General features: G+C 35.7%; 1 protein-coding gene and 1 long non-coding RNA gene across 13 annotated transcripts in view; one reads left to right on the top strand and one right to left on the bottom strand.

The window, feature by feature from the left end:
• LOC138988912 (uncharacterized) overlaps positions 1-16965 on the bottom strand; it is a 289550-nt gene that overhangs the window by 1480 nt on the left and 271105 nt on the right. The window lies entirely within an intron of this gene.
• PTPRD (protein tyrosine phosphatase receptor type D) overlaps positions 1-16965 on the top strand; it is a 572219-nt gene that overhangs the window by 437155 nt on the left and 118099 nt on the right. For 7 of the 12 annotated variants that reach the window (XM_070375878.1, XM_070375877.1, XM_070375876.1 and 4 more), the window contains 2 exons: positions 10692-10733; positions 11240-11337. In XM_070375878.1, the coding sequence (XP_070231979.1) occupies positions 10692-10733; positions 11240-11337 (140 nt within the window). The remainder of the gene's footprint in view (positions 1-10691; positions 10734-11239; positions 11338-16965) is intronic. The other 5 variants (XM_070375882.1, XM_070375881.1, XM_070375883.1 and 2 more) reach the window with 1 other exon arrangement.

The following is a 16965-nucleotide window of genomic DNA, read 5'->3' as shown; positions in this document are numbered from 1 at the left end:
GCTAAACTATACAGCTGAGTGGCATTGTCTCAGTACCTAATGAAAATGAAAAAAATTAAAGAGCTGATCTAAGAAGTCCATTTGATGACAATTTGATGTTAGTATTGTATCCCAAATTGTTTGAAAGTTTTGTGTCAAATGGATATTCTACTCATTATGGTATACCACAGATTTACTACACTGCACATTTTCTGTGAATTGCTTGGAATTGAAAGGGCACAGTTTACTGTATTTACCATATGTGTGATTTTACACGTAGATATGCCATAGTAACTAGTAACTATCCAGTTAAAAGAAATGCATGGAATTTTAAACGTGGCTCTACCAATCACCATAGACGTGGGCTTTAAAAAAAAAAAAATCTCTCTCAAATGAGGTTTATTCCTTAAAAAGCAAAGATGTACCTTCGTCAGCATGAAAGTTAAAATAAATTTTCCATATAACTAAATATCTCCTGATGGGCATTTATTTAAGAGGCTTAGTATACAGGCAAGATTAGCAGCAAAATAGAGCCACTGGGAGTGCTATCCCTCATCAGCCCAGCACCGAGAGAGTGACACCTGAATGGCTACTGTGCAGAAAGGGTTACTAGCAGAGTGCTGGTGGCTACAAGGGAAATACCAATGCCTTCAACCAGGATATCTCCATATTCAAGAATGCTAATAAGAATCTAATTTCCCCAATGTATGTGGGAATAGTAGATCCCTTTATAGAGTAGAACATGCTAAGTTCCATATAAGTCACTAGAAAGAATGAAGGGTACAATCGAAGTGAAATTCCTTTTATCAATAACAGCTTTAACAAAATAAAATGGGGACTTAGGCTTATGGTTAGTGTTAGTTACTTAGTCGTGTCCAACTCTTTACAGCCCCATGGACTGTAGCCCGCCAGGCTCCTCTGTCCATGGAATTCTCCAGGCAAGAATACTGGAGTGGGTTGCCATTCCTTCTCCAAGAGATCTTCCTGACCCAGGGATCAAACCTGGGTCTCCTGGATTGCAGGCAGATTCTGTACCATTTGAGCCACCAGAAGATATCATTTAACTAAGATTAAACTTACCTCAAATGGATAGTGGAATAAAGTGGGCAAACAGTAAAAAGGAGAGAGGTGGTTTAAGAGGAATAGAAGAAACCAGGAGAAATTGTCCCAAGATCCTAGCACGTCTATTCACAGGCAGCGTTACGCTGTCACCGCCTGCTCAGTTAAGCAGTCTAGTTAAGTCTTGGTTTGTTGACATAGTCTCTGTGCCTCCCAGGCTCTAGAATGTGGCCTGCTGTCCTGAAAATCTGACCAGTTTACAAAGAAAATAGACTCACGTGTTAATGTGAAATTCATAGAGTATGTTTCAGTTTGCTGCAGCCAGTGGGGATTCTAGCCAGTGGCTATGAATTTAATTACTTGCTGATAGGATAAGAGCAGAAGTTGGGATTGTTAACCAAGTAGCTTTATTGTGCTAATCCTCCCTGGTTTGTAAATAATCAAGGGCTTTGCTGGATGATCAAATAAAATGATTCTTTTATTCTAAAACACTTTTCTTAGGTATTGCACAGGAAGCAATTTTAATTTGTACTTATATTTTTGGATTTTAAGCCATTCACCCTTCAGTTTCTGAAATGTGCTTTTTATATACATCATACCTTTGCGTATATAGTTATGTACAACTATTATATAATATGACAATGTTACTTAATAGTATGCACAAGTAGAGACTTAACAATCCATGATTTTCAATGAAATCAGAAACCTGTGATTTATGTAACCAGCCCCTAGCACAGAATTTGATCTTGAAAGCAAATTGATTTCTACTTCTGATGAGTCTGTTGTGGATGATAAAATGTCAAACTAACATTATCATTTGAAATTCAGTAGGTCTTTCAGAAGGTAAAGGAAGCTTATTGCTTAGTTCACCGATTCGTAATTCTACTTTCCTTTAAAAAAAATCATCTTGTGAATTAAAAATCTATTTACATTTTGAGTTACTTATTTTTGTTGGAGCGTCTGGGTTTAAAGAGCCAGATCTTTTTCCCAAATTCTGCTTCATATTCAAAAGATATTCAAACATACATACAAAATTTCATACAGATACAGTATTTGGCATTAAGTACTTCAAAGAATTATTTCCCTAATTGTAGTACCACAAACACATATGTCTCTGGGTCCGGGAAAGAAAAAGGTCAGAATTTTGTCTCTGGGTACAAAGTGAAAACAGAGAAATCTGTTCTTTTCATGATACCATCTCTGTGAAGTTGTGGGATGTGGAGAGGAACTTTGCTTTAAGCATACTTGACAAATTTGGGGTGATAATCAGGTCCTTCTGTTTGTTAAACACTATTCAAGCATCTAGACAGGATTAGAAATGCTCGCCTTTTGCAAATTAAGAGCAGGTACCTCTGCTTGTAGGTATTTTCCACGAATATATTTATCTGTCTGTTAAGGATTCAGATGGCAGTGTGCAGCCAGGTTGCAATTGTGAGAACCTGCACTACCTAATCTCTTAAGAGACTATGGCTTACAACGGTGACATCACCTCATGGTCTGCGGGGACAGTCAGAACTGGTGTGGAATAGGTCAGTTGAAGGGATCATTTAGCTAAGGTGAGACTTACAACCTCAAGTGGATAATGGAACAAAATGGACACAATGAGTAAGTGAGGGAAGAGATGTAGAAGACTGTTCTAGAATTAGTAACTAGTCATCAATTTTTATAAATCTTTAAGATCTGTGAAGGAAGGGAAGAAAAGACTCTCTTACAAAAGATGCTTTTAATGAAACCCCTATTTAAGCCTTACACATCTTTGTGGACAGTGGTAACTGGATATGTGTTAGGATGGCTGATAGACGAGTTACATGTTAAACAAAAGTGAACTACTTTTTTGGTGGGAAGAAAGCTTTTATTAAAAAAATTTCCAAGTTGCTTTATAATCGGCCCATCAATATTTCTTAATTATAAAAGTAGCACATGTTTACTGAGGAAAAAAATTTTTTAATAGAAAGTAAGCTTAACAATAGTTATACTTAGGTTATGGCTATATGGTTATGCAGTGTATTATTTAAATTTTGTGTGTGATTTTTATAAGTTGTAAAAGGCAAAAAAATACTTTTATAAAAGAAAAATTATTCTTTATCTTGCTTTTTCTTCTTTTGACATATTTAAAATAAAGTGTAAATGATTTCCTATACTCCCAATTTTACTTTCCAGAAATATCTACCATAAGGAGTGTCATGCATGTATTTCCAGAATTTTTTGTGTATACAGTTCTTTAAATGATAATATATATAGCAGGTATATAGATGCAGATGCATTTACATGAAATTTCCTATTTTAATATTTAACTACATTTTCCAAGCTAATATATGAAGTTTTATCTCCTTTAACAGCTGATAGTATTGATGATATTCTGTTCAACAGATGTCACAAAATATATCATCTCAGTCCTTATTAATGGAGGCTAACTCATTTTCTGCATTTTGCTCTTACAAAACATACTGTACTGAGCAGTACTGAGCCCAGACCGTTTCACATTGCTGTTATTTCTGAATGATGGGCGCCTGGGAGTGTGATGGCTGAGTCCTAGGGCAGGCACATTTTACTTTACCATTTTGATAGAGATTGTCAATGATGGACATTTTTGAAATCCTGTAAAAAGCCTTACCTACTGTGTAGCCCATCTGGGAGGTGGCCTCTAGAATTGGACACAATGACTAAATATAATATTGTCAAAAGATGGTGATTTATAAGAAAACCAAAACATTACTGGTATGTGGTCCTATTTCTATTTTTTCCAACAAAGCAAATTTAGAAGTTCAGCATCTTAAAGAAATAAGCTTTCTTTCTAGTATTAAAAAAAATGTAAAAGGACATGGTAATTAATACCATCGTGAGGCATGCTAGTCAGCAGCTTTCTTTGTGCCTGCAGACTTCTCCCTCAGACCAACCCACTTTGGTCTGAATTGTTTAGATTTTTTTTTTTCCTAAAAAATTCTTTTTCCAGTATCTGTACCCCTTACTTAGAATCCTCACTCCCCTTACTCCCAATTTTTATTGTTTTCCACACAAAAACAAAACTCTAGACTTTGTACTTGCACCTTTTAGGAAAAGAGATTTAAAAATTGATGATCAGATGGTACAATGTAAAAACTTCGTTTTCATCCCATGACTGACCTTAATATGTTTTGCCCTAAAGCATACATGGATGGTAGGTGATTGATGGGCTGTGAAATACAAAAACAAACTCATAAAATGTTAACGTATCAGAAATAGCCGTATCAGCAACACAAATGTCTGCATAGCAACTGAGTGATTTTGAAAGCTCTTGAGGCATCTCTTCTGATGCACTAGTAGTATTAACTGGATCAGTGCTAACAAAATCAATTTTTATACGTATCTCCTTATATTTTATTTTGTACTGTAGGAAACGTAAGCATATACCTAAATGAATAACACTAGATGTACTCTTTTTGTATTTCAGAAACGTTGGTTCTTTGCATCTAAATGCTAAACTTCTGATATAAAGGAACATGGTTCGTTCAAATCCTGCATTTTGAGAAATCCTACATAAAAATGAATTTTAATTATGTCATTTAGTGTTACCTGAAAAAGCACTCTTGGAGTACCTTTCCCTTAATGATGATCCTAGTCATGGATTAAGTCAAAATGTCATTGTCATACTAAGAAGCAATTATACCTTACAAATCAACGTTCTCTTAATTCACCATTCATTTGTGAGGCAAATTGTAAACGTAGAATATTTATAGTTATTGAAGTTATGCTAAGTAGTTCATAAATGATGTGAAAAGCTGTCAAATATTTTGTAAACTTAGTTGCTATGATTTATTAAGTAGGTAGGTATAATTCTGATTTGATGAACAAAATAACATTTCTCTGTTCCATGGCCACGACCTATTCTTCAGTCTTTATCACAATATGTTAGAAAGGAAAACCATGAAGACAGTGTTACTACATTATCACACATGAATATTAACAGCAAAATCATCTAAAAGATGTTCCACCACTATTAGTGACCACAAAACCTCCAGTTAACAAAGTTGTTATGAAGTTTTAAAGTATCTACTGGCATTTAATAGTGTTTAAAAAATAAGGCAAGTATTTGATAAACATTTCTCTATATATAAAAAATTCATTTGAAACTTAATATTGGTTAGAGTAGTGACCTCATAAAATAGAACATTTGAAAATCAAAAACATGATATTTCAGGGGGGTTTTGAAAACATGTCTGCTGAATAGCACTACAGTTTTGAACATGAACTAAATGTATACATTTAAAATATTTTCATGGAAGCTCACAATGTCTTCGTAAGACATAAAAAAAAAAAAAATACAGGTGTGTGTATGAGTGTCCTTTACTTGTTCCCCACCACCAACACAAGCGTACCTTCTAAATGAAGCTAATACATTATTGACACAGTTTCTCAAACTGAGAATAGTTTATGATGCCATGTTACTACATGAACAGTCCAATTTCACAAGTCCATATTTATGTATGTGACACCACTCTCCCAGGGATGTTCAATGATTTAAGAGATAGCATGGCATAATGAGAAGTTCCCTAAATGAGAACTGGTAAGGTGTGGGATTAAAACCCCCACAAAGCCATAGTTTACTGATAATGATGGCCTTGATCAAGTCCTTTTACTGCTCTGAGCTTCATCTGCCTTCCTAGTGGACTTAATTGGAGAGGAGTGGGGATAGAGGGTGAAGCATGGGAGAAGTACCCATTGCCCAGTCCCACACACAGTACTCAGCGTCTCTCCTAGTGACACAGATGTGCTGCCTCTCACTTTCAGCATTCTTAGATTTTAATTCACACACCAGAGGAACATTCCGCTCTTCTAAAACAGAGGTCACTGTTAGCCAAATGTGGCCTCCAAAGGTCTTTTCTTTGACCCCCCCACTGGATTTCAACAAGTGAAAATGGAGGAAAGCAACATAATTGTCTGGGTTTTCAGGTGCTACTGAAAGCCTGAGAAGCCTCACCCTCTTGGCTCTGTAGTACCACTTGGAAGATATCTGCTAGAGTTTCCAACCTTCTAGAAGCTCTCCAGTCTATAGCAGCCCTAAGGATAATCCTGACATTGAAAGAGAACATCAGCTGCCATTCATCACAAGTGTATTTTTTTAAATAGAGAAATATTTCTCTTTGCTGAGACTTCATATTGAAAGTAGATAAACGAAGAACAGTCCTAGGAGATTCCTGGTTGCACAAAAATGGGGAGGAGTAGGTTTCTTGTGAGTGTTTACTATTCAATATCTGTTTACACTTTTCCTTCTTTTCCTAACTGACTTAGGCCCTTTAGCACTGGAAACTTTGCCCCCTGCTTTAGAAGATCATAGCTTCAATTCCAGAAATAAAACAGTAGAAGGATGCCAAAATCACATACAATTTTGTTACTTACTATGGGCTAAATAATAATGGGCTAAAATATACAAATCTCTTAACTTTCCTAGTCTTCAGAACTCTTTTATAAAATGAAAATGCTGGACTAAGTAATGTCTAAGGCACCATGATTTTTAAAGTTTTACATCTTATAAGGAAGCCATTACACAGTTACTATCAAAAAAAAAAAAAAAAAAAATAGCCATCCTGTTTTTTCCTCCAACCTAAGGCAGATTTCATTGACTACATCTGTCATTTTTCATGTTGACAGTGTGTATTGTTGATATCATAACTCCATAATGAAAACTCTGTTCTGATGCAATGGGTGCCTTCCTTTAAAATGCATTTATGTTGTGCATTTGTAGCTTTGAACTGATGAGGTCGAGACCCTAGCAAGTCCTCATCAGCTGTGAGCTGCACTTCAAGTTCTTTGCTGCTAATAATAGCTAAAGCACTAAAGCTTCCTAATCGAGACTTAGAGCAGATTCAAGGGTATCACCAGGAGAAAGCTGATCTCATTCTTAGATACTCTAATATGATTTTTGAATGAAAAAAGTTACAGGCTCCCCCCCAAAAAATCCCCAAAGGACTGAAAGGTATTACTGGGGAATTTTAAAAATGTCAATGTCTGGCTCCCATACCCAGATATTCTGAGTTAATTGGTCAGGTGTGCAACCTGGAAAGAAGGGATTTCAAAGCACCTCAAAAGATGCTAATGTGAAAACACTGTTCTAATGAAAACATTGGTTCCCAGACTGTGAGCAGTGACCAGGTTCCAAACAAAAGAGTGAAAAAATACTTTGGTGAGGTCAAATTCATAATTAGTGTCTCCTATTTCATTCAGATTCTAACATACTTGATTATATCCTGTAAACTTTATTTCCACATTGGACAATAGAGAAGTTTAGGAAGAATCATATAATAGCATTTTTGCAAGAGATCCTTGGTAATTATTTTCTGATATGAGCTAAAGAGTTTCATGTTAAATAATAAATGCTGTAGAGGGTGTGGAGAAAAGGGAACCCTCCTACTCTTGGTGGGAAAGTAAATCAGTGCACTATGGCGAACGGTATGGAGGTACCTTAAGAAAATGCTAAAGATATATCCAGAGAAAACTAATTCAAAAAGACGCGTGCACCCCCAATGTTCATAACAGCACTATTTACAATGGCCAAGACACAGAAGCCATCTAAACTGCCCATCAACAGATTAATGGATAAAGAAGATGTGTGTGTGTGTGTGTGTGTGTGTGTATCCATACACACACATATACACCCTGGAATATCTTACTCAGCCATAGAGACGAATGAAATACTATTTGCAGCAACATGGATGCACCTAGAGATTATCATATTGTACTAAGTGATGTCAGACAGAAACAAATATCAGATCACTTATGTGTCAGATCTAAAGTATACAAATAGACTTATTTACAAAACAGAAACAGATTCACAGATATAAAAAGCAAACTTACGGTTACCAAAGAGGAGACGATGGGGGGAGGAGTAAATTAGGAGTTTTGGATTAGCAAATACAAACTCACTCAGTCATGTCCCACTCTTTGTCACCCCATCAAGCTCCTGTGTGCATGGAATTCTCCAGGCAAGAACATGGAGTGGGTAGCCATTCCCTTCAGCGTCTCTTTCCAACCCAGGGATTGAACCTGGATCTCCAGCATTGCAGACAGATTATTTTACTGACTGAGCCACCAGGGAAGCCCAACATGCAAGTTTCTACTCTATAGCACAGGGAACTATATTAAATATATTGTAATAAACAATAATGGAAAAGAATGTAAAAAAGTATATATACATATATAACTGAATCATTTTGTTGTATACCAGAAACTAACAGAACACTGTAAATCAACTACACTTTAATTTAAAAAATAATAATGAAAAGAAATGAGTTTCATGTTAGAGGAGTTTCATCCCAGATCTATTCTTTAGCATAATTTTTATGTTGACATTTACTTATTTTGAATACATACATGATATGCCTATATGTATATCATATATTCTTATGATATAAGGTAATTTGGCTAGCTAAAAAAATGTGTTAAATTTAATTCAAAAAATTGACAATTCAACTGCATAATTTTCTATTTTGTAGACTATAAATGTTACCCCTCAAAGAAAAGACACAGTTACATTTAAAACCTTCACATATGAACTACATCCATGAGACCCTTCTCTGCTCAGAAATCCTGAATATTTTGAAATGAGTTATAAAGAAGTGACTCTTTATCTAGCTCCCCACTTTTATTTTTACACAAAAAGAAATTCAGGTGCTTGATAACAAGAGGTTTGTCTCTTATTAGTAGATAGCAGGCCTAGAAGTAGAATTCCTGTTCAGTACGCTAGCCTGGGATTTCCTCCCCTGAACCGTCAGATTCCCACAAGCTCTGCTGGCCTTTCTGTGGAACATCCATGTTGACAGTTTTACTTGTCCTAGTGCTTTGGTGCAATATTGCCAGATCAGAAGTAATGATTCTTGAACACCATGATGTCTTTGCCTGTGATATATACATATGCTGAATTAGAATGTAATGGATCAGTACAGATTTGCTTGGATTTCTCTGTCATTAGCTTCCAAAGTAATACATCCAGACCACGTGCCAGTGCATGCCAGAAGTAAATATTGGTTGATTATGATGGTCTTCTACTGCTGTTATACTAATGCTTTTCCCATCTCCAACTGGCTTTACTTTTGCAGCTTTGAGCAGTAATTCAGTCCCCTACGCCTCCCTGATTGGCTCTGTGTCCTCCCTCTCTAGCCAAACCACCACTCAGTCCATATATGATAATAACTCTCTCCCACGATTCGCTCGAAAAGGTCTAAACATCTTTGTCTCTATTATTTTCTCTGTTAAAGCACTGTAATGGATGTCCACATCATTTCATCCCCAAACAAGCCTACAGTCTCTTGTGCCTTTGCATTTCCATTCTTGTCATTGGGGGTGCCTCATCTGGATAAGATCACTATAATTATTAGATCACTGTCACTCAACTGCTCCTCCCACAAAATGTAGATGAGTTCAGTGCTACCATCTACAGGGAAACGTTCTAGAAACGAGTTCCAACATCTAAGTCCAAAAGCATAATCACATCAGCAACAAAGAGTTTCTTCTTCCAAGCTGATTCATTTTTATTGGATCTTCCATTAAGCTTTTAGCTGACTGAAAGCAGACTTTCATAGCTGTGGATACTAAAGTACTGCCTATCACAGCACAGTGCTGAAATGATTGTCTGGGAGAAGCAAGATAGTTTTTTACTTAACTTACCAAACCATTGATAATTTGGCATTAGAGACAAAGGAACTCATTGGCTTTCAATATCAGTACAATATTTAAAATACCCATAAAATAATTACAAAGTGATTACACGTTGTGCTGACTTAATGGTCACCATACCTCAGCCTGACACCCTGCAGAGAGTCCCAGGGACAGCAGAATGTCCACAGGGACAGGGTTTCCAGCTTGAGTCCCTCCCTTACTCTTTTTTTTTTTCACTGAAGAGGCCTCCTTGGTGGCATGCTAGTTCAAGTTTTTCTAGTCAGCTGGAATTTGCACCTATAAGACATGAGTCAGCAATGGTCTCTTATGGTGCTCTTGAAAAATTAATCAGAAGAAGTAAAATATAAATCGTATGAAAAATGAAAAATCATTATAAAGACACTGGAATCACCATAGTTAGTGGTGCTTTATTTTTAACAGAATGGATGAATACCTTCAGCTGGCCGACTGAACTAAGATGTATCACCCCCATGTCACTGCTTTCTTTTACCACCTTCTTTTTCCTCTTCATCCTTTCACCATTTGCTCCCTTTCCTGCATTCAGTTCCCATTAGTGGACAAAGATGTTTACACCTGAAGTAGATTGTAGGTTTGCTAGGGGTTGAATAATGGGGACTTGGGGCAAAACATCAGCAAGCTGTCAGTGTGGCCATTGATAAATGTCCAGGAGAAGGCTGCAACCCCAACCTCTACAATCTGCTACTCGTGGAAACATTTTTGAAGCTCAGTTTTGTGTCTGATTTTGTCATCAGTGATTATTGTCTATAGTCTGTGGTGCATGTCATTCTTTGTGTTCATGTTTGCATGTGAATGTCAGTCACCTACAGGTTTGTGAAATATTAAAGCGATTTTAATCTAGTCACAATGTATATGAATCCTGTTAAAACCTGCAGCATTTTTATTAGTGCTTTTTAAAAGTATATCAGGCATCCATTTCTTTTTTTTTTTTTTTAACAAATTTGTTCTGTTTTATTTTATTTACACCATCATTTCCTTTGCAGGTTCAGATGATTCCGGTTACCCTGGTAACCTTCATTCTTCAAGTTAGTTTTCCTTGATTCTGCATAAGTCACTTTATGTTTCCTATCAAGCTACAACTCTTTCCCTTTTTAGGCCTTTCTCAGTGTCTATTTTCTTAGTTCACTTTACACCATTTAATTCCACACAATTTCCATTTCACACAGTGCAGGAGAAGGAGTTTGAAATGACATAACAGTCATTACTCAAAGCAGAAGTTGACATCAAGCCTGACTGTCAGTTTTCTCCACTAGCTAACTGCATTGATTCATAGCACAATAACACTTTCTTTCACATTAGGAGTGTTAGTTTGGAGATTATGCTTGGTGACTTTTCATTTGGCTACAAAATTCATCCTTCCAGAGCATGTCCTGCTTTGAGTAACCAAACTATCTGCCTGCTTCTTCACATTAAACATCTTTACTACTCACGTATTTTCAGGCCATTTCTAACTATAGTATTCTCTGTATTTTGGAATAGTTAGCATTATTTTCATTTGTTTTCAAATGTCTGTATTCTTTCCTTTTAATAGGTATGGCTAGCCATCCTCCAATACCTATCTTGGAACTTGCAGATCACATTGAAAGGTTGAAAGCAAATGACAACTTGAAGTTTTCCCAGGAATATGAGGTAATTCAGTGTGTTTATACTTGACAGTATTTTCAAGAATTGTCCCCCTCTTCTTTATGATCATATCCATCAGTTCTTTTTCCTTTAAATATGACTCAGCATCTGATACAAAATTTTACAACAAATAGCCAACTAAAAAGTATCTGTATAATTAATGGAATAGTTGTACTTTTAAAAGTATCTAATTTTTTATATTCGTTCAGTGTTATTTAATGAGGTTGGTTTATCTTTCCTGATTTCAAGTTAATATACTGAATGTATAAGCTTCCCAGTATACCATATGATTGCCAGATACACTAAATTATGGTGAGAAAGCTTACTGAAAAAGAAATTACAGAGAATAAGCAGATTTCCAAGTCCTCTTGGTCAGTTTACATGGCCTGAAAACTACAATTATTAAGTACATACACATGTTTTTACCCATTCAGTATAAAATAATATTGGAGCTAATTTTAAGATAGTAATATGTTCACAGACTGTTGCGTGTTTCTGAAGCAGTGGTGCACTTAACAGTATCTTACATTTTCAGAATCCTTAAAGGTTTTGTGTTAATCCTTGATGAAAATGAATAAAAAAGTGTTGTATATGTGTGGGTATTTAGATATTGTGTCATTTATCAAGCAGAAGATTGTGAAACTGACTATTTATCATATTCCTCAGAAACAGGGACCCATAGTGGAACCAATTCATGGATTATTTATAACTGAATGATCATTTATCTTTTAGATCAAGTTTAACTAGCATAAGCATAAGAGTAAAATGTCCAACTAAAATCTTATAATTGTGCCAGATAAAAAAACTGAAACTGTTCAAGTTCTACCATAAAGAGTTTCTTTTGGTTTATTTAATAGGAATCTTAAAACACATCCTTGTTATCACCCTTGATTTCTCTATTATCGGCCTGAAATGAGGCTGATGGACTGGATTTCTCTCAGTCCCTACCAACTCTAACATTTTTCCCTGTCATATTTGGTTAGAAAACTCTAAGAAGAGCCCTAACCTCAAGTGGCTAGAGAGTTATCAACCACGTGAAAAAGCTCCATGTAAGAGAATGTGGAGCAGTGGGGCCTGTGGCAATCTGGACATTTGCATGGATTTTCTAGTCTTTAAACATTCATTTTTTGATTATTTTATTGTTCTTCCTAAGCAAAACATATCTGTAGCCCCATTCAGTCTCAAGAGCTGGTAACCTTTTATTCAATTTACATATTCCAAACATCTTTGTTGATAGAACACAAAGGAGATTTTGTTTGCTCACTCATTGGTTAAATTATATTTTCACTTATTCTCTTTCAAGCATTTAGGGGAATATTTCAGTTTTAGGAAACACATTGGATTATGAATTATTTTCTAAATGGCCTGCTTCTTATTTCTTTCCTATTCTTCCTCTTAGTCATAAAGGCTCTCTTTACATTGTGCAGTATTCTTGAAAATAGTTTCTATAGTTTCTGGTTTGAGGCTTCAGATTGAAAATTGAGTTTTAAAAAGAAAACAAGGCATATGATGAATGCCATTTGGGGCAACATAAAATCACATAGTTAAGTGTTAGCTTTCACTAGCCAGAATTTTTAACACTGCCAACCTGCTCTTTATTGTTATCATGAGTGTTGTTATTGTTATTCTTAGTGTGTTGCTGTGTGTGATATTTTCTTCATGGCCCCACTTTAACACATTATGTGTGATTATGAATGATATGATGGGTCACAGAAATACAATTTGATAGCTCAACTTGTTAATAGCCATTAATTAACTTTCTACTCTTATAAGTGTAAACTATTGACAATATCTGCAGTATTTAAGCAGTCTCAGTTGTATGCATTGACTACAGTAACTTGCCTCCTTTAAATACAGGATTTCTCTAGAAATGCTGCATGTAAAGATACTCTAATGATACTCATTTAGCCATTAGATTAGAAGTGCTCCTTGAAAGTAGTTATGAACTTCATGCTGGCAGCACTCCCATTAAGAACTCCCCGAGTAGCCGTTGACATGATAGCCCACACTGACTTCACCGTTTATCATGACGATGATCTGTGATTAAAGCTCCCTGGGCATGAATTGACTCTACTGTGCCTTAACAGCCATGAAGGAGATATTTAAATGTTGTGTTCATCTGTGATAATATGATAAAGACTTCTGCATAGTATTTTAGACCAGAGGACAACACACTGGAAGAAGTTTATCTTTTTTTTTTTTTTTTTTTTAACATATCATCTCTATATAAACTTGATTAGATTTTTCACTGTTTTTCAATGAGGAGAGATTACTTTCAAACATAACTATTTTAGCATAATCACTATGGATTAATGTTTACTCAGACCTCTCAAGATGGGTGAAGCTAAATCTGCGACTCTGATTCTAAGATTAAAACAGGAATTAAATGCATGAAACCTGTTTACACTGATTCTGAGGTTAGACTAGGAGGAAGTGGGTTTAAATTATAAAGCAATATTATTAGATTATGTGAGAGACTTCCTTTACTATAAAGAAAATTGAAGTCAGATTCATGACAGTTGGAAGAAGGAACCTGAGGAATTAGTGTAACTGCATCTTGAAGGTCTTTGCAATTACTTTAGGCTTGTATTTTCTTCAATGAGACTGCCAAATCCTACTAGAATTTAAGTGGCCAGAATATGAGGATAGCATCTAGAATGCAGAGAAATTAAATTTGGTGTCACTGTCAAAAGTCAGTACATGAGGCTGGTGAATGTTTCGACTGATTTAGAATAGATGTGGACATCTTGCCAAACAAACTCCTAGCTACTGTTTACATATGGATCATTTGGAAGCCCAATTAAAATCTGAATTCCTTGTCTGAACTTCAAAAATGCTAGTCTAGTAATTCAACCATGCTAATTACGAATGTTCATTTTATTTCTTTATCTCAAGTTATATTGGGACATAACTGAAATTTAACATTGTATTAGTTTATCATACACTGTGATTTGATATATGTGTATATTGCAAAATGATTACCACAGTAAATTTAGTTACAATCTATCACTTAACATAACTCCAAATTATTTTTTCTTGTAATGAGAACTCTGAATATATATCCTTAACAACTTTCAAATATACATCACATTATTGTTAAATAGCCACCACGTTGTATATTACATCCTCAGGACTTATAACCCTGAACAACATGGATATGAACTGCACAAGTCCACTTATACATGGATATTTTTCAATAGCAAAACCCAGTTATAAATTATAATATTAACTCCTGCATTGTTCAAGAGTCATTTGTAAAATGGAAGCTTTTACCTTTTGATCACTTTGACTCATTTCTTCCATCATCCACCCTATGCCTCTGACAATGACCAATCTGTTTTGTTTCTGAGAATTTTGTTTTTTTATTTTTTTAGATTCCATCTAAGTGAAGTCATACAATATTTATCTGTCTGGTTTATTTCCTTTAGCATGATGCCCATGCCCTCAGTGTTGTTGCAAATGGTAGAATCTTATTTAAGACTGAATAATTGTGTATGTGTGTATACAATACACATATGCCCCTCAAATCTTCATTTCACCATTTCCTCAGATGGCAAATATATCTGTGTATGAGATCAATTTGACAGCCATCACAGTCAGCATTACCAATATCATATTCATGAATCCTGTGTATATTAGATTGACTGTAAGTAACAAGACACAGGTTTGATCCCTGGGTGAGGAAGATCCCCTGGAAGTGGAAATGGCAACCCACTCCAGTATTCTTGCCTGGGAAATCCCATGATGGACTACAGTCCATGGGATCACAAAGAGTCAGACACAACTTAGAGACTGAACAAGAAAAAGAAATTAACTGCAGCTCCTAGAGTCTGCTTAAAGGAAAATAAAGGACCATTTGTTGTATTTATTGTATATTATCTATTATACATGTATTATAAATTATATATTTATATAGAAGCAAATGTTATCCATGCAGGTATGCTTCAAAAACTTTTGTCTGAAGATAAATATCATATGATATCATATATGTGGAATCTAAAAAATGATAGAGATGAATTTATTTACACAACAGAAATAGACTCACAGACAGAAAACTTATGCTTACCCAAAGGGAGGAGGGACATAAATTAAGAATTTAGGATTAACAGATACACACTGCTTATAAATAAATTAAATAAGATCCTACTGTATAGCACAGGGAACCATATTCAGTATCTTGTAATAACCTATTATGGAAAATAATCTGAAAAAGAATATAGGTAGATATAGATATATAACTGCATCACTGTGCTGTACATTAGAAACTAACCCAATATTGTAAACCAACTATACTTCAATAAATTAAAAAAAAATTAAAAACAGAACTGTTATCTGACACTGGGAGACTGTAGAGATTTCCACACCCCCTCTGAAACTCTCCCCATAGTGTTTTTCTCTGGGCTGCACTGTTCTCTCCCCTGTACATGCCAGCTTCTTCTGTTTCTCCCACCCACATACAGAAAATAGATCCTTTGATCATATATTCTTTTACATAGAGAATCCCTAAAGAGCGAGAATTTTTCTTGTCAAATTGCAAATGCCAGAAAACAAACTGTGAACTTAAATGGACTCACTGGGTTGTGGAGGCACATTTTAGGACATAGCTCCTAATAGCCCATCCCTATATATCTAATTCCTCCCTTGGATCAAAGAGACAAAGTTACTTCTGAGATGGAGGGGGAACCAATAATTATCCGCCATAGTGCTGCAGAAAACCATCATGCTAAGTACTGAGAGGAATATAAAAGTCACAAGAAACTTCTATTTTTAGGATGTCGAGTAGGCAATGTTAGCTATATACCTTAACTCCCCACCTCACCCCACAAAATACTAATAAGAACATCTAGAAGTGAATCCAGAGTACTAACGCAGTGTTTCTGAGTTTTCAGTAAAGGGAGAGTAGTGACATAAAGAACTGGAAAAGGTACTGAACAAAAGGTAGTACTGATAGTACATTTCATGCAAAGTTGGGCCCAATAAAGGACAGAAACAGTAAGGACCTAAAAGAAGCAGAAGAGATTAAGAAGAGGAGGCAAGAATGCACAGAAGAACTACAAAATAGATCTTCATGACCCACATAATCATGATGGTGTAATCACTCACCTAGAGTGTCCACATCCTGGAATGTGAAGTCAAGTGGGCCTTAGGAGGCATCACTACAAAGTTAGTGGAGGTGATGGAATTTCAGCTGAGCTCTTTCAAATCCTAAAAGATGGTGCTGTGAAAGTGCTTCACTCAATATGCCAGCAAATTTGGAAAACTCAGCAGTGGCCACAGGACTGGAAAAGGTCAGTTTTCATTCCAATCCCAAAGAAATGTCATGCCAAAGAATGTTCAGATTATGGCACAGTCATACTCATTTCACATGCTAGCAAGATAATGCTCAGAATCCTTCAAGCTAGGCTTCAACAGTATGTGAACTGAGAACTTACATGTACAAGCTGGATTTAGAAAAGTCAGAGGAACCAGAGGTCAAATTGCCAACATCCGTTAGATCATAGAAAAAGCAAGGGAATTCCAGAAAAAGCATCTGCTTAATTGACTATGGTAAAGCTTTTGACTGTGTAGATCACAACAAACTGCAGAAAATTCTTCAAGAGATGGGAATACCAGACTAACCTTACTTGCCTCTCG

The sequence above is a fragment of the Bos mutus genome, chromosome 8, assembly GCF_027580195.1.
Source record: "Bos mutus isolate GX-2022 chromosome 8, NWIPB_WYAK_1.1, whole genome shotgun sequence".
Classification (NCBI taxonomy): Eukaryota; Metazoa; Chordata; class Mammalia; order Artiodactyla; family Bovidae; genus Bos; species Bos mutus.
The sequence above is the reverse complement of the archived record's forward strand: the minus strand, read 5'-3'. Positions and strand labels throughout refer to the sequence as shown.